At 35.0% G+C, this 21,896-nt stretch overlaps 1 protein-coding gene across 3 annotated transcripts in view; it reads right to left on the minus strand.

The window, feature by feature from the left end:
- ASAP2 (ArfGAP with SH3 domain, ankyrin repeat and PH domain 2) overlaps window positions 1–21,896 on the minus strand; it is an 82,329-nt gene that overhangs the window by 20,091 nt on the left and 40,342 nt on the right. For all 3 annotated transcript variants that reach the window (XM_079328017.1, XM_079328015.1, XM_079328016.1), the window contains exons 6-16: window positions 19,516–19,645; window positions 17,342–17,427; window positions 15,897–15,972; window positions 15,321–15,407; window positions 10,030–10,133; window positions 9,851–9,920; window positions 4,805–4,892; window positions 2,997–3,045; window positions 2,722–2,888; window positions 1,233–1,366; window positions 410–504 (exon numbers count right to left, since the gene is read on the minus strand). In XM_079328017.1, the coding sequence (XP_079184143.1) occupies window positions 410–504; window positions 1,233–1,366; window positions 2,722–2,888; window positions 2,997–3,045; window positions 4,805–4,892; window positions 9,851–9,920; window positions 10,030–10,133; window positions 15,321–15,407; window positions 15,897–15,972; window positions 17,342–17,427; window positions 19,516–19,645 (1,086 nt within the window). The remainder of the gene's footprint in view (window positions 1–409; window positions 505–1,232; window positions 1,367–2,721; window positions 2,889–2,996; window positions 3,046–4,804; window positions 4,893–9,850; window positions 9,921–10,029; window positions 10,134–15,320; window positions 15,408–15,896; window positions 15,973–17,341; window positions 17,428–19,515; window positions 19,646–21,896) is intronic.

Raw genomic sequence — 21,896 nt, forward strand, 5'->3', positions numbered from 1 at the left:
CTAGATGAAGTTTCTAAATGCTGTTCTGTATCTTTCAAGTAAATATGCACTTTATTAAAATTTCCATTTTGTTTTCAAATAGCACAAAATTAATTGCTTTGGTTTTAATTCCTAGCCTTGCATGTCCTTAAGGTTCCAAACCAGTCACAGTTAATTTGTTTCTGTCCCACAAACCATGATTCAAGGAGTAGGTAAGATGTTCCTTACTATTGGGGAAGGTACTGTCAGATAAAGCTCAGTAAGGGAGACACGCAAAGCATCAGAAGAAAGGTTTACTCCTCAGCTATAAACCATAAATAAGATATTACACATCTTCCATGGCCTGCCACTGAAAACCATAATGGCATAGCCCCTTAGCAATATTAAATTAATTGCCTGTCTTTCTCAGAAGTAGTTAATCTTTACTTACATATCACTGCTTGGATTAGGCTTGACCATCTCATCAACTGGAAGACAGAATTCCATAATCTCATTAAATCCAGCGTTCCCAATATTCTTTGCAAGCTGTTAAAAAAAAACAAAATCCCACAGCTCAATTAATAAACATGTTGAGTTATTGGCCACACACATAACAAGGAGAGAACAAGGGAAAATGAGAGTTAGGACCTCTTATTTCTGATTCCTTGGTCTGCTGCTATGTCAGCAATAACAAACAGATTAGGGATTTTTTTTGATGTGGATTTTCGACTGGGATATACTGTATGAACAAATAACTGCAGAATAATCCATCCAGACACCAGTTCATACATAAATGCAAATACTTTGTGCTGGGTAAGAACATACATACAAACTGTCACAGAGCAGCTGAGAAATGGTAACTTCTTTGTGTAGCAAAGCTAAAAGCACTTTTTTCCTTTGAGGATTAAAGATGTCTTCTAAAATAATGCTAAATAATTAATGGGTTAAGTATTTGTGAAGTCCTCCTTTTTAATCTGAGGCATTTATATGTCAAACAGCTGCGTTCTTTTAAAAAGCAACTCAGAATAAAAAAATTTGAAAACACAAAAAATATGAAGCCTCTACTAATTTGAGTTCTAAGATAAGAAAACTTTACAGTAGGACACTATGTTCCAGGAAATTCCAATGAACTTCAAAAATTAGTCTTTCTTAAATTGTGTTTATTCAGTGACAACTTCAGGATGGGAACATCTTGCTAAAGTGACAAAAAAGATCTTTGTGTTATAAGTATTTTATAGTACTATTTTTTAAGTTAATAAAAGCAATTTGATTACCAAAAGTTCAGATGTTCCCAGCACATCTAATGTAAGTGATTGCATTCTGGAATAGTGAACACCAAGTTCTCTATGGATTCCTGAGCATTCAATGCAAGTTAAAATTCCCAAATTTGTAGAAAGCCAGGTAGGATCTGAAATAGAAGGCATCCACAGAATTAAAATTTATTCAGGCAATAATTTAATCTAGAAAATATAGAATACAGAAATAAAATTCTGTAAAATAAGATTATTGTACATTATTATCTTTTTTCTTAATTTATATCTTCACCTTTACTCTACCTGGAAAAAACCCACCCCTTTTTTATCTTTCTTTAATGCTGAAAGAAGTGAAGAGTAGAATTTTTATTATATTTTTGTGAAAGACATTGCTATCCAAGGGAGCCCCTTAACCACTCAAGTTTGTCATTTTTCAAACAACTTTCTGGAAGTGCATTTTCCCAGCACCAGCATAACGGTGTCACAGTCTCAACTGTGAACAGAGGTGCAGTTTAAACTGAAAGAACAACATTTATGGGGTTTGGATTCTTTTGTACTTAAAATATAAACTTTAGGCTAAGTGAAGCAGAAGTGATTCAGAAGTGCACACACAGCACACACTACAAGATTCTCACTCAACTACTTCAAAGACACTAAGGCTCATCCCTCTCCTTTCTTAGCCCTCAAATGTCTTTTCCCTAGTAACTTTCATTTACTACATCATTCCCTTATCTTCCAGCCAAATAATTAATGTCTGAAGATTTAGACAGCTTAGCAACTAATTTTTTTTTTTAATAAAGATTTGTTAGTTGTCATTTATACTGTCTTTTTTTAAGACAGTAGGCTTGACTCTTCCCATAGTCTTACACAATACTTATTGGTGGAAGTAGCTATTCATTTGGAAAGTGCATACATCAGAGCTGCTGTTTGCAGTTACAGTTTTACATTAAAAAACCTAAGTCCTGCAGTGCCACTGCAACATAAAACAGGAAACAAGAGGATTTAAAAAATAATTTGAAGAGGGTTAAAGTAGAAATTAATTGATCAACAAAACCAACACTGCAAACCATAGCCAGCATTCTTCTCAACATTTATACAGCCTTAGACATACTCCCTGTCTCACTTTTCCATCAAACATGATTAAAAAAAAAAAAAAGAAAAAAGTATATTAAGAAAATGCTTCAAGTAACTTATGGCTGCTCAGTTTTTCCCTAAATCTTACATGATTAACCCATATTTTATGCAAGTTCATTCGATTTATGTAAGCAAAAGTTATAATTAGCAAAATACATGGAAGAAAAATAAGCTTCTTAGTAACTTTTTTCCCTCTAATAACAAGCATACAGCAAATCAATCTTACTAAAGTAGTTCCATTAAACTGTTATCATATTCTACTATGTATATAATTTTTGTGAAACAATGAGTAAATGTGAAAGCATAAAACATTAGATTAAATATTCTCATGAGACAAAGAATGTTTACCAATTAGAAATACGCTTAATTGAGTCACCTTGTGCTCCACAGTCACAACAAACATCATTTCCAGTCATCCTCTGGACTTCAGATATAATTTCTTTTGTCAGTTCCTGGACAATATTATTTTCTCCTGTGTTATCATCTCCTTTGAATGCATTATTTAAAGCTTCCTCTTTGCTGTTTTGTAGCACAGATGTCCATCTAAAATGGCAGCAATATTTTGCTATTAAGTGTTACAGCACTTCTGAAGTTCAAATTAAGTCTCAGTAGATCACCAGTGTCAAAAACAGAATTAGCAAAATAACTCACATTTGACATTCCTGTTCATCCTCTGCTTGAAAGTGGTATGTTCTGTCGTCTGCACAATAAATAATTCACATACTGATTAAAAAAATTATTGAACAACTCATCTTGCAGATTTCTCTCAATGAAATCTGAAATTAATTGATTCCTGAAGTCTCTATTCTCATTACTGGAGTGTTGACAGACAAAAAGTCTATTTGAGAAGTTTCACCTTACTACCTACAGTTCATCTATAATTACATCTGCATTTACACAAGGTGGCTTGTTGCATTTTAAACAGAAGCTGTTTTCTTCAGTGCTGTGCTTTTATCACATGAGCAGCAGGAGAGCAAAGGAAATGTTCTGTGTTCTGAATAAGACCTCAGTAATCACAAGTAAAAAGTTCTGCTGGGAGGGAGGGGAGTGAAATATAGAGTTCATATTTGAGTTTATCTGTGTATGGAAGAAAGACTTAAAGAGTTCAGATGAGCTCTTAAAATCCAGTAATCACATACAAAAAAAAAATCTGCCAGACACAAAGTCCAAACTACAACCAGCAGGAGCCCCAGGCTATTTGATTTAAACCAAGTTCATGATTTTTAATTTACTACTACTTTTCTAATTCTTAGCTTTGCTATCACAGTGTACTAGTAAAGAAAAATGCATAATGCATTTTAAGTCTATGGAGAATAAGAAATTATACAGTTTAATGACTGAGCTGGAGTGAGAATATTTGATGAAAACAACAGAGGTAAAGCTATTGGCAAAAATATTCTAAGATTCTAAAGTTTGAAAAATATTCAGACTAAAAGGTATTAAAAGATAGTTTCAAGCACAGAAAATATTAAGACAGTGAATATATATGAAAAAACAGAAAGGAAAGTGCTACCTTAAGAGATTTTTATCTTGCCATGATACAGCAATTTGCATTTTGTAAAGAACAAGGATTTTTTTTTTTAACTCTACAGTAAAATGAAGTGAAAAAGTCACCTGGAGAAGGCTAAAAGGCCAGTCATACTTTTTCAAGTGTGTGGTAACATTGCAATAAGCTGATACTGGGCAAAATACAGCACGATCATCAACAAAGAAAGAAAGTGCAAAAGTAAATGGGGAAGCTCAGTTGCTTGAGCAGAAATTAATTAGCTGAATGTTGAACACAAACATTTGAGTCGATTCACTTAAGCAGCCCAGCTTACATTTACAAATGCAGAAGAACTTAATGCTTCAATAAAGGAACAAATGAATACATTTATATTCTTCTTCTCAGCTAATTTGAGATAGATAATTCAATAAAATATCCTGCTGGGAAAACAAAGGAAACATTCTACTACACAATTTCATATCATCCCATTCTGATCCAAAAATTATTCAATTTTGGTGGTTATTCAGTTTTTATCTATTATGAGATAAGAAAATCAAAAATTGCTTTTAGTATTTTCTTCACAGTTGGATAGCAACCACCAGACTTAAATTTTAAAGTTTTACAAGCATCTTTGATCTTGTCCAAAAGTTCTAGATGATCAGCTAGGACATTTTCAGTATGAAGAGTGATGTCATAGCACAAAAGAGTTTCTCTGCTTTAAGACAGCAAAAAATTAAATAGAAAAAAGAAGTGAAGACAGCTTTTAAAAACAAGTGGTTTACCAAAGAAGCAGGCACAGTTAGTGCATTATGCAAAAATAACTGAAAGGTCAAATTGTCACAGGAAGGGCATTTTATAAAGGGAAGCATTCTACAATGGCAAAAATGTTCTAGTGGATTACTGACACATGTACAGAAATAATGCAAAATTCTGCTATGAGCTGCAAGTAAAAAGACCTGAACAACAAACCTACGTGATATGAGGTCAAAACACTTTTTCTCCTCTGGATTTGTTTTCACTTGGCAGGTTAACAGATTGAGCTTTGCTGGAGGTCGGTTAGCCTATTTGAAGATAAAACATACACATTTTAGTATATCCATACTGACTGAACCCTGCAGATTGAAAGCACAGGATAATTTCCCACTGGCCAAAAAGACTTGACAAATGGCTGTTAAATTTTTAAGGTTCCTAGTTTTTCATTCATGTTTTCTTCTGCATCATGGTCCATAAGATATTTTTATTTGACTATTTTGTTTACTAGTAACTAGATAGACAGTAGAATTTTGAAAGGAAGAAGGGTAGAATCTCTTCAAATACCACTAATTAGGAACACTTACCTGAAGGAACTGGGTATGAAAAAGAGACAGGTTCATCCTCATATTTAATCCCCTAACACTCAGACATTTAGTTTCAAAAAATTACTTGTTATGTTTTCAATAATTAATTCAATAATTATTTTGACTCCTGCTAATGTCTTTAAGGGATCCCCAGATAACCAGCTGAGAACAAATGTTGAATTTTAAAATCAGTAAAGGGAACCAAGTGAAGGATAACAAGTTTTCACAGAGAATTATTGCAGCAAACATATGTAAAAGTAAACCGAGCTAGCTGATTACTAAAAAATCAAGTGCAATAATATATATTTTTTAAAAATACATATTTTTTAGTCAAGTTCCTCTAAGCTACTCCAGTTCCTTATTGAACTGAAAGTGACAGTGTTCTACGAAGAGCAAGATTCACAAGGAATCAGCATTTTGAAAGTCATAAAGGCTACAAAGATTTTTCAAACAGCACCTCTGCACTCGTCTTTCCCTTAACCTACCTGTGCTACAGACCTGGGGCAGGACCTAGAAAGACTTTTTTGCAATCTTGACCTGAGGAATGGCTTTCACTTCCTAAACTGATAACTGGTTTCACTCTTCTTTTAGAATAATTAAATCAAAAAACAGATTTAGCCAGGCAACCTTTTCCTTACACAATAATATGTAAAAAATAACAATCTAAACCGTTAGGAAAGGACTGTTATAAGGATAGCAATATTCACAAACACATTACCACACTTATTGTTGCATTCAACCATATTAATAGAGTAAGTTGCTAAAATAAGATTTAAACTAAACTATTACCAAATGAAGCTGTACTACCATGTCATTAACTTGCAATGAATCATAAGAAATGTAGACATTCTCACAATCTCAGCTAAATTTATTGCTGAAAACATTTAATTAAAAAAAACAAAAAACAAGGGACAACAAGTCAAAAGATTACCGATTCCCTTGAAACAATCTGATAAAACAATGAAGCTGGCCAAAAAGAACAGTATCATTATATCTGAACAGTTAAAAAAAATCAAAACCATGGAGAAACATAAGCAAGGAAACAATCATGTATTTTTTTCCTGTTAGGAAGAAAAAAAAGCATGGTGTCCTTGAAAAATAGCAGGTTCATGCTTTGCCCAGCATAAGCAGCAGACAAAACAAAGTCATGCAAGCTTTGAAACAATAAACGTGTAGGTCACTTGCTGGGCAATGAAAAACAAATTATACCCAAGAGAGGTTTTGGAGGCAGCAAGATGACAATTTATTGACAATCGCATTGTATTCTCTGCCTAATAAATAGCTTTTCAAATTCCAGGCTTCCTTTCAGTAGTAGAAGTGCATACAGTTTTAATTATTTAGTTATAAATTATAAATAAATATATAAAAATATTTCTAAATTATTAATTGTATAGACAGTGTATAGACCTTTCTCACAAGCTCTATCAAAATGTAAAAATGCAATTTATGTTTAAGAGAAAATCCCCTCGCCCCAGGACTTCAGATCTGAAGTGCATTTGGGACCTAATTAATTTTCTCTAATTTATGAAATATGAAGTTTTAAATTAATGTAGTAAAATGCTTCAGAGAGGTCTAAAGGACCAATGCACACAGGACTTGTCTCTCTGGACAGGAGAATGCAGCAGAAGAAGTAAGTATCACAATCTGAGAACCCAAAGAAACAGCTGCAATGAAAATAACATATCCTGGGCCAGTATGCTGATCTTGGAACCCATACATATTCTTAAGCTTTTATCTGAACAACTCCTAACCTGAAGTCAGCATTTACAAGGGTATTAAAAGCCCTGTGCATGTGGCTGATAGCACCTCACTCATGCTTCCATCCTGCAGCTGAGTAACAGTTTTTGTCCAGCAGCCTCCCAGGCCTGTGCCCATTGCTTGTGGACAATGCACTTCCAACACATGGCAGGCACTGCCTGGGGATAAGCTCAAAGGCAAAGGGAGGAAGGCTGCATGAGCTCCTCAGCCACACTGATTCAGACACATGGCAGGATTAGAAGACACTTAGACATGGAAAAGACTAACAAATGTAACTACTATTACACTACTCTGAGATTCACTTTCCTGATCGAGTCTCTGATTAGACAATTAAATTTCAGACTACTGCTGAGTTTTTGGACACCCACATTAACATGCCAACACCCTGAAAAGTGTTGCCACTTCTCATGCCATACACGGCCTGGAGCATCAATTCATGTTCAATGGCAACCCTCTATCCACCAAAACTGGCTTATAAACTGTTTAAGCAACAAATAGAAGAGTAGGAATCTAAAAGTTAGGCCTCTGAGACAATATAGAAGATGTAGAGCTGATTTTACAAAAGGCTGAGTAAATATGTTCACTAAACAGACTGGCTGGCTGATTTCATCATGCATTTTTTCTGGGTATCAGTGATCAACTTCAGAATAAAAGATGAAATCTGAATGTTTTGCCTTCAGATTGGCCTTTTAATCATCATGGTAAAGTTTTCAGGAGTAAAAAAAGACAAAAAGAAAAGATTTGATAAGGAGTTTCTCTTATATTATTTTCTTTGCATAAAACCAGTGAACCTTCTTTAAACACAAATCAGCTTAGAGGAGTCTGATAATTCTGAAATCTTTTTGCCTTGTGACTTCTTGATCTGGAAAGGACTTAGGAATTCCTAATTACATATTTCAATCTTCTTGTATAGTTTTTTCATCCATGTACATTAAATGCATGAATGTTTATTTCTTTATAGCTTTTAGTTATCTAAAATTATAACTTGGCACATATGCCAATGCAGGCAGGCACATACAGCGTCACAGCTGGGTGACTGACAGAACCAAACATATTCTCTCCATCCATCAGAAGAGCACTTGGCAGACAAGTTTAAGCACCTGCAATTGCTTCAAGACAGCTGTTCTAGAGACTGACAGAGTAGTCCCTCATAAAGAGAAGCTATATGACCAAAGAAGGAAAATCCGTGAAGAATACTTAGCCCTTAATGAGAAGTATTTACAATTTTGTATTTGATACAAAAGGGAAAAATTGACAACTGAATTTCTGAGATTTTGATGAAATGTTGGGATGAGAGAACAACACAACATATTATAGAGACCATGAGATATCAACCCTGAGAAGCTTAGAAATCAATGTTGTTCCTTCCAAATTCTCAAAAGACATTCAGAGCAGACTATAAATTTTTTAATGAACAAAAATCACTTCTACCTGCTTCAGTGTCTGTGAAAAATTCATTAATTTTTACATAAAGCTGTCATCAATATTATATAAGGGGAAAGTGAGAAAATAAGTGAAAATACCTTTTAGGGATATATTTTAAAACAACAAGGGACTTCTCTCATGTTGTAACTTAAAAACATCAAGACCATACCTGTGAAACACACCTATCTAAATTCACGTTTGAGTATTTGCTTTAGGAACTGATTTCCAGCTACAGCTCCACTGATTTCAGTGGGAATTTACTGCTTCTAAAAATGTCAGGCCATCTGGTAAACAGCTTATAAAAAGAGAAGAAAACAGTATCTTGGTAGACTCAGTAACTGTACTTGCAAGTGAAAGTTTTCAAATTCTGCTCCACAAGTGGATTTTGTAGCCTCTGCCAGCTCTGAGCTGCCCCAACTACATTCCTACTGGTACCAGTACAGCATGTCCAACATCAAGCACAACCACAGCACATAAAGACACCAGCATAGAATACCAAAAGACCTCTCTCCAACAGAGACACACTCCTACACATCTAAATGAGAAGAGGCATAAACAAGTGGACAATTCCAAAGCCATAGTAATGACTCTGCTTTGCAGGCCTGACTTTACACTCTTCCTTAATTCCTGATTATCAGTTCTGAAGGCAGCAGCTTGTGGTTAAATCTCACAAATGAGAGATTGATTCATTTTTGCTGCCAGGGTCAACTTGTAGTCATAGCAACAGGAAAAACAGGATGAAGAACAGAACAGTTCATAACAGGACCAAGAAACAGGACTGTTTATTAGACTAAGAATGGGAAATACTGCCACTGTTTTATTTTTTGCCTCAAGAAACATTTTTAAAGTTTTGAGAAAGCAATATAAAAAATGTTACAGAAAAGCAAAACCAAGTTGAAAGCAAAGTGTGAAAGCTCCCAACACAAAAGCATAAAGTTTTAAAATTTTAACAAATGGTTTAATAGTTATAGTTAATGTGTTCAAACACTGGTAGCTGTAATAAAGAGGAATTTTTAACTCTCTCTTTTCTGTGATTCTAGTAGAAGTTGTTTTTAGACTTGATTTTCCCCAACAGCTACTCCTAAGGAGCTAACAGACTACTATACAGCAGCAAATCTAGGGAAGAAAAGCAATTCAGCATGCTCTCAGTTTATCTTGCAAACATAAGTTGTTTAACTCATATCTTAAAAATGGAAAAAAAAAAAAGTTAGAATTTGTATTTTTAGAGAGTCTGGTAAAATATGAACATTTACATGAACTGAGTCACTAAAAAAGACTTTTTTTTCCCATTAACAGTCATGAACATTAAAACAGCTGTATTTTTAGATACTGTGTATGTCTTGATATATTTCTAAAAGGCTGCCTTAAAAAATAAATCCTTCACATTCAAAACACTGCATCAGGAATCTAGCTAATTCCAAATCATAAATATAGACCAGCATAGCTTGCCTTTCTGTATTAGCAACCACGTACATAAAATACTGTAAACAAATACTTACTGTACCATGGGAAATTGTAAGAAAACCATTTTTAACTGAGCACTTCCTTTTCTGCCACACTTTTCTGATTCTAGTTTAAAGGGGAAAAAAAAAGGTGACAGTTTTAAATATATTTTGTATTACACTGCTTGAGCTCTTAGGACCTAATATTCCTCCCAGCCAATTCCAGCAGTACTTACCCATCACTTTTCTTGTAGAGACTGCCACTCCGCTCAGTGCCATGCTCCTTGTTTCCCTGAGGCTGGTGTAAACTGTAAGCTGTACTCTGACGAATCTGAGACTCCTGAAATAATCAACAGCAATTTGTAATGCATTCCACACTTTCAACCAAACCACCCCCCACTAATGTGTTTCAGAGCTTTTCCTTCCTGCTCTAATCCTACAGGCCAAATAAAGCACACTTTTCCTTCTCAACAAGAGAGAATAAGACCCATTCATTTTTTCAGAGGGCACAAAAACCATTTGAGAAGTATTCATTATGAGTACCTGCCAAAATATTTTTACTTGCTTTTATTTAGATTTACTCTTGGCCTTAATATATAGGGGTTTTAATCCAAAACTTAATTGAGCAGTGGCCTTTCCAACTCATGTAAACACTGCAAGGTACAAACATTAAAGACTACTATTACTTGCAATTGCTAGTGCACTCTTCCATTGAAAAAATAATTACATACATCAATTTGAAGAAGTAATTTTCTTTGTGGAAACTGAGTCAAGTCATTATCTGAAAGGCAGAAAAATCCTCCTGAAAACAGTTCAGGAGTCACACAGGAAAATTGAAAAGTCGTTTCCAAAAAAGAATAACTTAAAGGAAAATATCTGGAAGAAAGTAGAAATCTGAGACAGGAAGAGACAAGGATTAATTGAACCCTTCTCAATGCTCTCAGAACTACCCAGAGGCATGACCACTGCTACTAGAGTCCAACTTATTAAGAAATAACAACCTGAAAATGAGGAATCTGATGTGTCTCACCATATCAAAAGCAGTAACATGACAGAATGGACTTCTAATGCACACAGTAACAATTACTATTGCTTAAAATTTTCATTTTTTTTTCTTTTCTACTGTCATTGCTCTATGGACATAATTACTCTTGTGCTATATAGGGTGTATAATACAAGTATAGTAAGGAAAAAAACCACAAAGCAGCTCACCTTTATGACTATGAGCTATTCTAAACATGACAGTAGGGACAGAACTCCCACCAACACCCCTGTCTAGAGCACTTAGGACTCCACATCTCCAAGCTGCAGGATTTTAGGCTCGTCCTGAATACACTGCTGGAGCTCAGTGGTCCAGAGAGCCATGAGCTGAGCTCTGCCAGGCTGCAGCACTCCTTGGTGCTCCTTTTCAAGAGAAGCAACTTCTGCCCTCTTCCTGCCTCTCAGGAAGTGATCCAGGAAGCCATACCAGGTAGCTACTACATCATCTGAGCCTTTTAAAGGCCCTAAAGAACTACCACTTAACTGTCTGTGCCTGACAAAGCATCCTTTAAAATTTAAACCAGTCTGTTTATCATTCCTTTCCAGTTTGTTTACATAGAATTATTTGGTTTTGCACTCTGCACAACATAAAGCCAGAACAACATTTTAAAATATTCCTGTCACTCATTAAAAACTGCTGCATGCATATATTTACTGACTTTTGAAGAAAATCTGATCTGACACTGCCTATTGTGCCCTACCAATGCCTTGATCTCTGCCTCCCATTAGTCAGTAAAGGAACTCCATTCCCAAGATTAGAGGCCTGACAGGAAATTAATTTCAGTTCTCCCCATCCTCAATTATGTAAAGATTACTGATGACCTCCAACACCTGCTCATAGCACCATTCCCATTACTTTAGTCTGTGCTGCTACTTTATGTGCATTATTTTCTGCCTCATTTCAGCTACCTCCCTTCATCTGTTTATGCTCAGCTGCTGTGTTTGGCCAAACTGGCAAACCAATAATAAAAGCTTCCTGCCTCATTTCAGCAGGAGAGGAAGCTGCAGCAGCTGACGTGTATTTCCACACATTCATGACTATGAGTAGTATCTTAAAAATGTAATACTATTTCATTAAAAGATCTCAAGGACAAACACATTGTCCATTTTAAATTCTCAGGTCAGGTCATGTCTAGATCAATATTGTCCAGTGTGATTGCCAAATGATGGTTTTCCACAGCTGTCTGACAAGATGATTTTGAACCAGCTCCTAAGAGATGGTCACCACCCCACAAATCACCACCACAATTAACATCCTTCCTTTCAGCATGCCTTTTCTTATAAGCAGGCTCTCCAAGGATCTTCCCTTACTTTGGGTTTGCATACTGCACAAACCAGATACAAATCCTCATCGGAGGAGTAGAAACAATGTACATTACCTATGGGAGGAAATGGAACACTGCTGGCTAGAGGACACACACCTAATACAGAATATTGTCATTTTAAGTAGATCTTGAACATAACAAGATCAGAAAAGGCTGAAGTACACAGCCTAAGGAACTGAACTTTGACCACTGTATCAACTTTGAAATGCAGATAGGCATATAAAAAGAGGTGAGTCATTTAAAATTTGCAGCTTGTTTTAGTGAATCACTTCACTGACCATAGAAAGATTTGAAATTTTTTCTTCCAAAGTCTCTAAAGATATACTGACTTCTAAGTGAAGCTGAACAGCAGAACTAAAAGTGAAAAAAATATGAAAACAGTATTCTCTAAAGATGGTCTGTGTCTACTGGTAAGAGATATTCAAAATCCTATTTACCAGCCCCACTACACAACAGAACTTTTCATACAAGATGCTTCAATATATACACAACAAATTTTGGCTAGCCATTCCACAGCTCCCATGGAGGAGGATTTTTACACTGTATAGATCACTCCTGTGTGTAAAGCTGCCAAAAAAAGCTCTTATATCTCTCCCAGAGCTTAAACTTCTCTGGCATTTACAGGATCATTGCCAAGAGGATGTTCCAGAGATCTATCCCTTATCAATCCCATCCCTATTATAGCCCCAAAAAGTCTCCTAAAAATATATCTCAGAATCGCCTGCAGGCAGCCTCTCCTACAGCAAAACTACCATAATTTTTGTAAGAAACAAAACATTTATCATATTTTGCAGTAGCCTATATAGATTATAGGTTCTACCAAAGAAGCAGAAACAAATCTAAACCCTACAGTCGCAGGAGATGACCTCACCCACAGTCATGGAAACAAGAACAGTTAAAGCAATATAACTCTAAGGTTGACTCTGAAACTTGCAGAACTTCAACCTTTGAAAAATAAAAGCTTAAAAATTAAAAATTATGAAGGTGCACATAATGACATTTCAAAAATAAGTTTCAATACAAACCAAGTTTGAGGAAGTTGTGTGCAGGAAGAAACTATGCATACAGGCACAACAAAAAAAGGTTCACTAAGAGTACTTATGTGTGCTCAATTTTTTAAACACAACAGAACAATACTTGGTAATGTTCTGCCACTTCATATGTGAATTCCATTTTAATAAAAAATACATGTATCTTCAAAATCTTGCAAGAACATCAAATCAAGCAACTGGATTTAATTTCCAAAAGAAAATACAAAGGAAATTACCAATTTGTCTTACAACAATGTTCTTACCCAAGAAAGATCTGACAATTTTTAAATAATTTTTTTTCTTTTTCTTTTTTTACTTTTTTTTCCCCAGCAAAAAAATATACTAAAGAGGAGAAAGAACTAATCTTTTCATGCCAACAGACAAAAGCTAGGAGGAAAAATCCAGTTTCTTGAAATCTGAATGGAAATCATGCCACTATTTTCATTAAAACATAGTAACACTTACTCTCCTAGACTTCGGTCACAAAATGTAAATGCATTTCAGGAAGGAAAAAGAAATCAGTTATAGTAAAGAAAATTACAGTGCAACAAGAATAATATTAATGGGTTGTACAGTGAATTATATAAGAATTCTTTGACATCTCATTTATTAATTGATGCTTTCAAAAAGTTTTAAAAATAATTAGAGTAATTCTCATGCTCTGCAGGTAAGCATCTATACCTAAATTAGAAGAATTAATAAAAAATGACTATAGCATAAAGCACTTTTTATACTTGTATTTTTACATGTCACAAACCCAGTAGAAATAATAAATTTATGTGTATTAATTTTTGAGTCTGTGAAAAAATGTGTACTCGTCACATCTTCCATGTATATATTTAATATCAGTATCACTGATAGACATTCCCAGCACCCATGAAAGTCAACTACTACTGCTTGCTCTCTTGAGCACAGACCCAGTTAAAAGAGGACACCTGAACAGCAAGACTCCTTCTTGGGAACAGGCAATCAATGGCTAACCCAAAGCAGCCACCATTTCCACAGGGGTCCCTAGTCTCTTATTCTACCAAGCTCTAATTTGGAAGTTTTTGGCAAATCAGTGAGTCATGAATGCCAGGCAGAATAAGGAAATGCCTGATGATCATATGGGACTTTGTGCACAATGGACATTATCACAAACTTCCCAAGGTAACAAGGTGAAGAGCGCTCGGGACTGCCCCAAATGCTTGTCAGCAAGTCACAGAATCACATGGGTCTGGACTGGGAAGAATTAAAAATCATCAAACCCAACCCCCAGCTGTGGGTAAGGACATCTTTCACTACGTTACATGGCTCAACTACCATCATCTGTGACCAGCAAAAGCTAGGAGTCACCTTAACTTTTATGGGAAGATCAAAGCAAGACCGGAAAAGATCAAGGAAGTCTGTGCTCTGTAGACTAAACTCTTTCATTGTGATCCCTCTCAGAAAGAGAATCTGAAAAGGGGACAGGGGTTCATTCATCAATTACTCATGGCTCAGCAGCCACACAAAGGAAGCTGGCCAGCATTTATTTATATGAAGAAGAGGCACTAGCAATCTGAAACAAAAGCCGACCCAGTATTTAGGATTACATTATACTTACTTCCAGATCAGAGTTTGAAACTAGTCCAGAAGTCATTAAATCTAACAGCAATTGTAATAGGAATTCAAAAAATACTTATTGGATTGCCAAAATGACCCAGCTCAGTGGCCTTTTGCAGCTGAGGAGCAAACTTGATTGTCATTTTTGCAGAGGTGTTTTGGGATTTGAAGCTCAGTTTTACATAATCATTATACAGTTCGGAATAAAATTGTGAGATAAGGCTCTATGAATAGAATCTTCTTGATACTACCCAAGTTCTTTCATTCTCAGTTTGAGCAACAGAGCACCAACAATATGAAGTATTTTACAGTACTGGTAACAAAAAGAAATTATTTTTCAGTAAGTCTCATATTTTTAGTGGCCATTTATGTTTTTTTTTAAATGCCTTTGTCAGAAACATTCAACATCAGCATCAAAACAAAGATGAATGAAGAAAAAGAATTAAATGTCTGATAAAAGTTAAAATAACTTTATTTTTAATATTAACATTACCTTATAAGTACTTAAAATGGGTATTCCAAAGTTAAACCACCTTATATACTCACCTCTTTCTGATCAACTTGGAGTGCTGATTTTAAAATATCTCTGAGCTGTGTTAACTGTCTTCGTTCTTCATCTTGTGCTTGTTTAATCTTGAATGAAGAAAAACACATGTTAAAAATAACTTTTTTTTTCTAATTCAGGTCTTTCAAATTTGCTGCTTAAATGGTACATTATTTGAGAAATATTAGGCGAAAGCAAAGCAAAGAAAAAAGATGTGATCAGTTTATTTTCCCTTTCATCTTCAGAAAACTTGATAATGGTTAGGATATTGCTAGGTTAAGACTTTGATATTGCCTCACAATGCCCTTGCTTCCTTGTGTTCCATTTGAAACCACACATTATTTTTCACTTAATAAACACTTCAGAGCAAAGGCTGTTTTCATAACATTTTACACAGTGGGGTCCTGAATTGAAACTAAGGCTTCTGAATGCCATATTAAAACAAGATTTTACCAACAATCTACTCTAAACCTTAAATGCTGACTATTAAAGCAGTCAGGGAACCTGAACCAAAATGATCATGCTTCTGCTGTAAAAAAACCAAATTTACCACACAAACATGAAAGGTTGCTACTCACTGTATAAAGATCTGTTGAGAGCATCTCAATTGAAGGTTTGAGACTTTCAACTGCTTTTAACCCATCCTGAAAGAAACTTAAAAAGAAAGGCAAAAAGCAAGTGGTTATGATGAAACTTTACTTTGTATTTTCTGCTTTAAAAGTTGCCAAAGTAAGACATGCATATTATTATCCATGCCATAAACGTAACAGTTTTATTAACAAAACAGTAAACTTCTTTTAATCCATCTTTGACTGATCCACCTCTTTATTTCCATCATAGCTTATTCTAACATGCAAAATCTCCAATTAGATTCAGAATTGCCACAATACACAGGCACATAAATTTTCCTCATTCTCACCTCAAATACAAATTCTCATCACACTTTGTGAAGGCCCAGAATAAGAAAGATTCATTTGCAGAACTGCAAAAATTCTGGCAGATATAAAATAATTGTGATTTCTTGAAGCCACATAATTTTATATCTGATGCAAAACTCCCTTGTTTCCCAAGCATTAATTATGATCTATATGCAAGCTGAATGTGCTACATCTTTCTGTAGTACATGCATTTTGTGTTGGCAGAGTAATGCTATCTATGCCAAGTATTCCAGCTCTTAAAAAAATAATTTGAGATTTAAAAAATAAAATTCAAGAAATCACAGTTGCATGCATATTTGATTAAATATTGCTGCACTGTTTGCAACATAAAACATTTCCACTCTGGGAAACAGTCATGAAAGTGAAAACACAACACAGCATTTACACAAAATTTTATTAAACAGACAGAACAGATTAATGAAACACTACAAGTGCAACTGATTTTAAAAGCAACAGAGCTATTAAAGGAAAAAATACATAGATGCAGACTGGTATTTTAAGATAAAAACTTGACTGATTTCAACAGGTTAGCAGTGGCTCTTTTAAGTTTATAGTTGTGACTTCACTGCTACATGATAGATTTGTAACAATATCATAACAAAAACGCATCATTCTAATGACAACTGTGTGTTTTATACTGGGTCCTCCTCCAATAAACTAGAAAAATAATGCCTCCTTAAATATAGTTTTATTCCACTGCTTATGCCACTTATTTTTCTTGAGCACAGAATTAATTTAGATCATTGTTAGATATACTCAAAGAATTCCATTAAATGGAATGGACCACTAAGATCAAACCAAAAGCTCTGTTTCAAGCCTAGTTTATAAACATGCAAATTATTGTTCAGTGTTCCTTTGGAACACAGGATTACATTCAATGTAACAAGCTCAATCGCATTAGGTGTTTCAGAACATAGTAACAAAAGCTATGATTAATCTGACAAAAGCTATCTCTCAAAAGACATCAGCAAGAACAGCTGAATCTTAGGATTTTGAAAATTCTAGAAAAGTGTTATGATGATGTCAAAAGTTGAAAACAAAATACTGCTCCAGTTAGTGTAGAGATAAAGAGAAGAAAAACATACTTGCACTGAGCATGAAAATACTTGATCAAGTTCTGAAGCAAGTCCACTCCTTTTTTAATCTTGATTTCATTGACTTTCAGCAGGTACTGTTAAAACAGTAAATCACAAAATAAATTCCTTATTACTGCTACATGGCTTTTTTTAACACTTTATTTTCAGTTATATTTCAGCAAGTTTTAACAGATTTACAAAACCTAAAACAAAATGCAGCAATAAGTGGCTTCAAGAGTTAAATCACACAAAAAGAATTCTTGTCACTGCTGACTTTTGATATCCTGTGAGGATATTTCACTATGATTTGTTCAAATTTTTAGAATATCCTTTGGGGCTTCTAAGGAAAGCCTTTGTTAAAGAAAGCATTAAAGTGTTTGTGGAGTACATTTGGGAACCCATTCTTAGACATAGCAGCACATCTAAAAATGTATCTCACTAGTTGTTAAATTAATGGCTAAACATATATCATTAAGGAGTAAACCAGTTTGCGAAAAAAAAAAAAAAAGTGAGGGATTATTTTAACAAATTTTAAAATCTCCCTGTTGATTTTATAGTTTTCTTTATCAAATCCTTATATGAGGTAATTAGGACAAATTACAGTTTAGCAAGAGATTTTTCAAAGAATCTACAGTCAAGTGTAAATGAAGTGTTATTACTGTCCTTCTGCATAAGGCACAATCAAAGTCCACATTAAGAGGCAGCTCCTCCCTTCAATATCATAGCATAAAATGTCAGCCATGCAAGCAGAAGTATGATTGATCAAATATCAAAGTCCTTAACTGTCCATTAAATGTCAACAAATTTTAACTGCAACTTAGCCAGTGACTTCCAAGCAAAGAGTGAATGTCTTCTTAATGATGCTCTTATGCATCTGGGGCTCCCCTTCTCACGGTACACCCAAAATGCTTTAAATCAACTAAAGTAAAGCAGCATCCAAGTGCCAACTTTCAGTGTTGCAGCTTCTTATGCTGGTTCAGATGAACAAATGATGAGCCTAAATGTAGACATGTGCACTGGATAGTATTTAGCTACAACAATCACTTGTCCTGCTCCCGTTGGTTTAAAATGGAGCTCTAGGCATTTGGTATTCAGTTCACTTTCATAATTTACAGAAAACTAGTCTGTACTTATGATAAAACTTCAATATGTCACCCTTCTGACTTATTATCAAAACAAAACCAAAGTCCTCTTTCACTACTATTCATGAGGTAAACAAGTATAAACTACTTTTCCACAAAATCAAAAGAAATACAGGATACACTTCAGCTATTCCATACTTAAGGTAATGACCAATTTCACAGACTTCACCCTGCATTATCACTACAACTTACTTTATTGTGACACAGCAAGAGAGGAGCATCTGTTCCTAGTTGTTTCTCAGGAAGGATATAGATGGGCAATTAGCTGACAACATCCATATGTTTATTTGTTACTCAAATCCCTTTATCAGTTTTGAACATTTTAGTCCAATTCTGTATAGGAATGTAAAGCTTTTAGGTATGAGTGCATGTAGTTACTAAAAGTAATATTCAGGACAACTGCAGTTATGCTATGCTGGCATATGAGTCAAATTAGCTATCATCATCACAGGAAAGGCAGTAGAAACATCCATGGTGTATTTTTGGGCAAATGTGTACTAAAAAAGAACACAGCAACTTGAATTCCCAACTACAGAACCAGACATATCCTTAAATGAATCGAACCAAAAATACTCACATCAGGCTTAACACACTGCAAAATCACAGAGATTTTGAAGTAGAAACATTCTGAAACAACTTGAAAGACAACTGGATCCCATCCCTAGCACTTTTTTTCTGCACCAACCCAGCAGTGTGCTAGACTAGAACCTCTCCTCCTCAACAGCTGTCAGCAAAGGGAACAATTCAGAGAATGATCAAGGGCTTAAAATAACTTACAGTGAAGTAGTAGTGTAAAGACTTATTTATTATAATCTCTTAATGTTTTATTTGCATTAATTTACCTGTTAAGTGAAATTAGAAAATATCTAAATTCCCTACAAAGTTTTCCCACCAGGATAATAAAAAACTGTTTTCACAAGTGGAGTCAACAAATAACTTGGCATTTCCCTTTAATATCAGAGCTACTCTTAAACAATTGCATTTTTCAAAATTTTCTTAGAAACAGCAGCAGAACAATAATAGTTTCACAGTGAATCTTACCTCACACATCTGCAACTGGAAGAACCTTCTTTCTTTCTCCATCTCTTCTGCAATTTCAGCTCCACTTATTTCTGTACGAATCATTCCATGGAGCTTAGCGTGCTCTTTTTTCTCCTTCTCTATTTTTGTACTATAAGGCAAAAAGAATCAGTCAATGAAGTGAGAAATCCACAGTCTCTCAGGAAATCAGATTATTCACAAGTTCTCCTGACAGATGCGGAGCCAAACTCCTGTAGTTTTGCATATGACTTACTTCCAGATGACATTTCATTTGAAATTTGACAATGACTAAAGCTCAGCAATGACATATAGTAGCTGAAATCTAATTAATCATCAGTTAAAGTAATGTTCTGACAGATATTCCAAAAGAAGACAGTCAATGAGAAGAACACACTAAGTTCTTGCTCCAAAGAAAGAAAATACAGGAAAAAATAATGAATTTTAATTGAAAACATAGGGGGATGTTTAATCCCAACAGAGCAAACACTGGTTAACAAAGTTCAATTATGTCACCAGATTTATTGAGTCTTGCCTGTCATCAAGTCATCTTCTATATATACAGGGTTTGCTAAGCCAAAATCACAGTTGCTGTCTCTACTTGCCGCTGAGCCAGTTGGCACTGGGAATGCCGACCAGCCGGCTGTGTTGCAGACTTCAAAGTCTGCTAGACCAGCTGTCCTAATTTCCTAAAAGTTTCCATGAACACTTTCCAAGAGCTCTGAATAAAACAGGTTCTCCTGCAGAATATAAATGAATAACCAATGCCTGGCATATTCCCATAAACTCACTTCTGAATTTGTTAAAGCTGTTCTCCTCATTATTCCTAAATGCAGTAGCATAATTTGACAACCAAGTTAGACAAGTCTAATATAAAAAAAATTATATATATTAAGGAAAGAAAATCTTGAATACTTTTAGTTTGCCACTCATACTGTTTAGAATCTCAAAATTCTGAAAAAAGCTTCCTGAGGAAATGCTATACACTGCTTTTGAACAAGAGGAAGCATTACACAGGAATACAGGAAGGAGATCAGAGGAATAAATAACACACACAACTGTCTACCTCCTCTTGGGCAGTCAAGTGTCTCTTAGCTCTCTCCCTGAAAAGATGACATGCCTCAAGTACTCTCTTAACTTGATGTTAACATTACCCTAACAGCATATGGGAAAATGTCTAGAAGGTCTAAGGACTCCCAGTCAACAAAATATTCTGTACTTACACTTTTCCAAAATGAGGAACTGCCTCCTATTACACCTCAAGAAGCAAGGGAACAAGAATTAATTGCATTAATCCTTCCCTTCAACATTCCCACTGGGAAGCATTTTGAACAGCAATTCAAAAAGCCTCACTGTGCACTCAGCACAGGCAGGCACACCAGAGCCAGTTCCTGTGCAGTATTTCAGCAGCCAGCACTGTGTTCCTTATATCCTGTCAGAAGCAGACATTTGGAAGGAAGCTCCTCTCCTTTGAAATAAATATTCTGAAAACTTCCAGTTGCCTGAATTAAAACTCAATTCCAGAATGTTCTGTTTTCATGAAGAATAAGTCAGCACTCTTAACCCAATTACTGCCAATTATGCTATTTTGAAGTCACAGAAAACAAGAGTCCAGACACAAGAATTAACTGGACAATCCTGAACAAGAAAAATAAGCCATGACAAAAAAAGATTCACAGAAAATGATGAATATGCAGCTCCTTTCTAGCACACACTCTAGAGGAGTTTACGTTATATCATACTTGATAGTTCTGAAACAGTCAAACCTCAGAGGAAAGATCCAGGATGTTTCAGTTCTCTCAACTTCCAAATTAACCTAACAGTTCTTGAGGCCAGAGAACTCACTAACCTGTGTCCAGGTGTGACAAGGCCAATAACTACAATTACTATTGTATAGTATTTTTGTTTTTTACAGAGAACAATACTCAAGCATAAGAAAATGAAGCCTCCTCCAAGATCTTAGGAGTTTATTAGCATGTCATAAGGTTATCTCTCAATACTAGTTCAACCAAGAGACAGTGAACACTGCCAAAGAGTCAAACATTATGCACAACATCACAGCGTACATCGTATTCCTCCTTAAAAAAACCAGATTTTGGTGAAAGAGTGCTTTCTGCTCTTTAAATAATAAATCATACTCCACAGGCAAAAAAAAAAAAAAAAAAAAAAAACCCAAAAAAAACCCAAACAAAACAGTTAAACCAAGATCAAGATATACTGACCTCTATCAAGCAATTCAGAGAAAGATATCCTTGAAGCCATTTGGTGGAGCTTCAGGGCTACCTGTTTGCAAAAACTCCCAAAGATACTTTACCAAAACCCCAAAATAATCTCTCAGTGACAAGTATCAGAGATACATGGCTGGTGCATTTCCTCATTACTTA

Source organism: Erithacus rubecula (genome assembly GCF_903797595.1).
Source record: "Erithacus rubecula genome assembly, chromosome: 2".
NCBI classification, from domain to species: Eukaryota; Metazoa; Chordata; class Aves; order Passeriformes; family Muscicapidae; genus Erithacus; species Erithacus rubecula.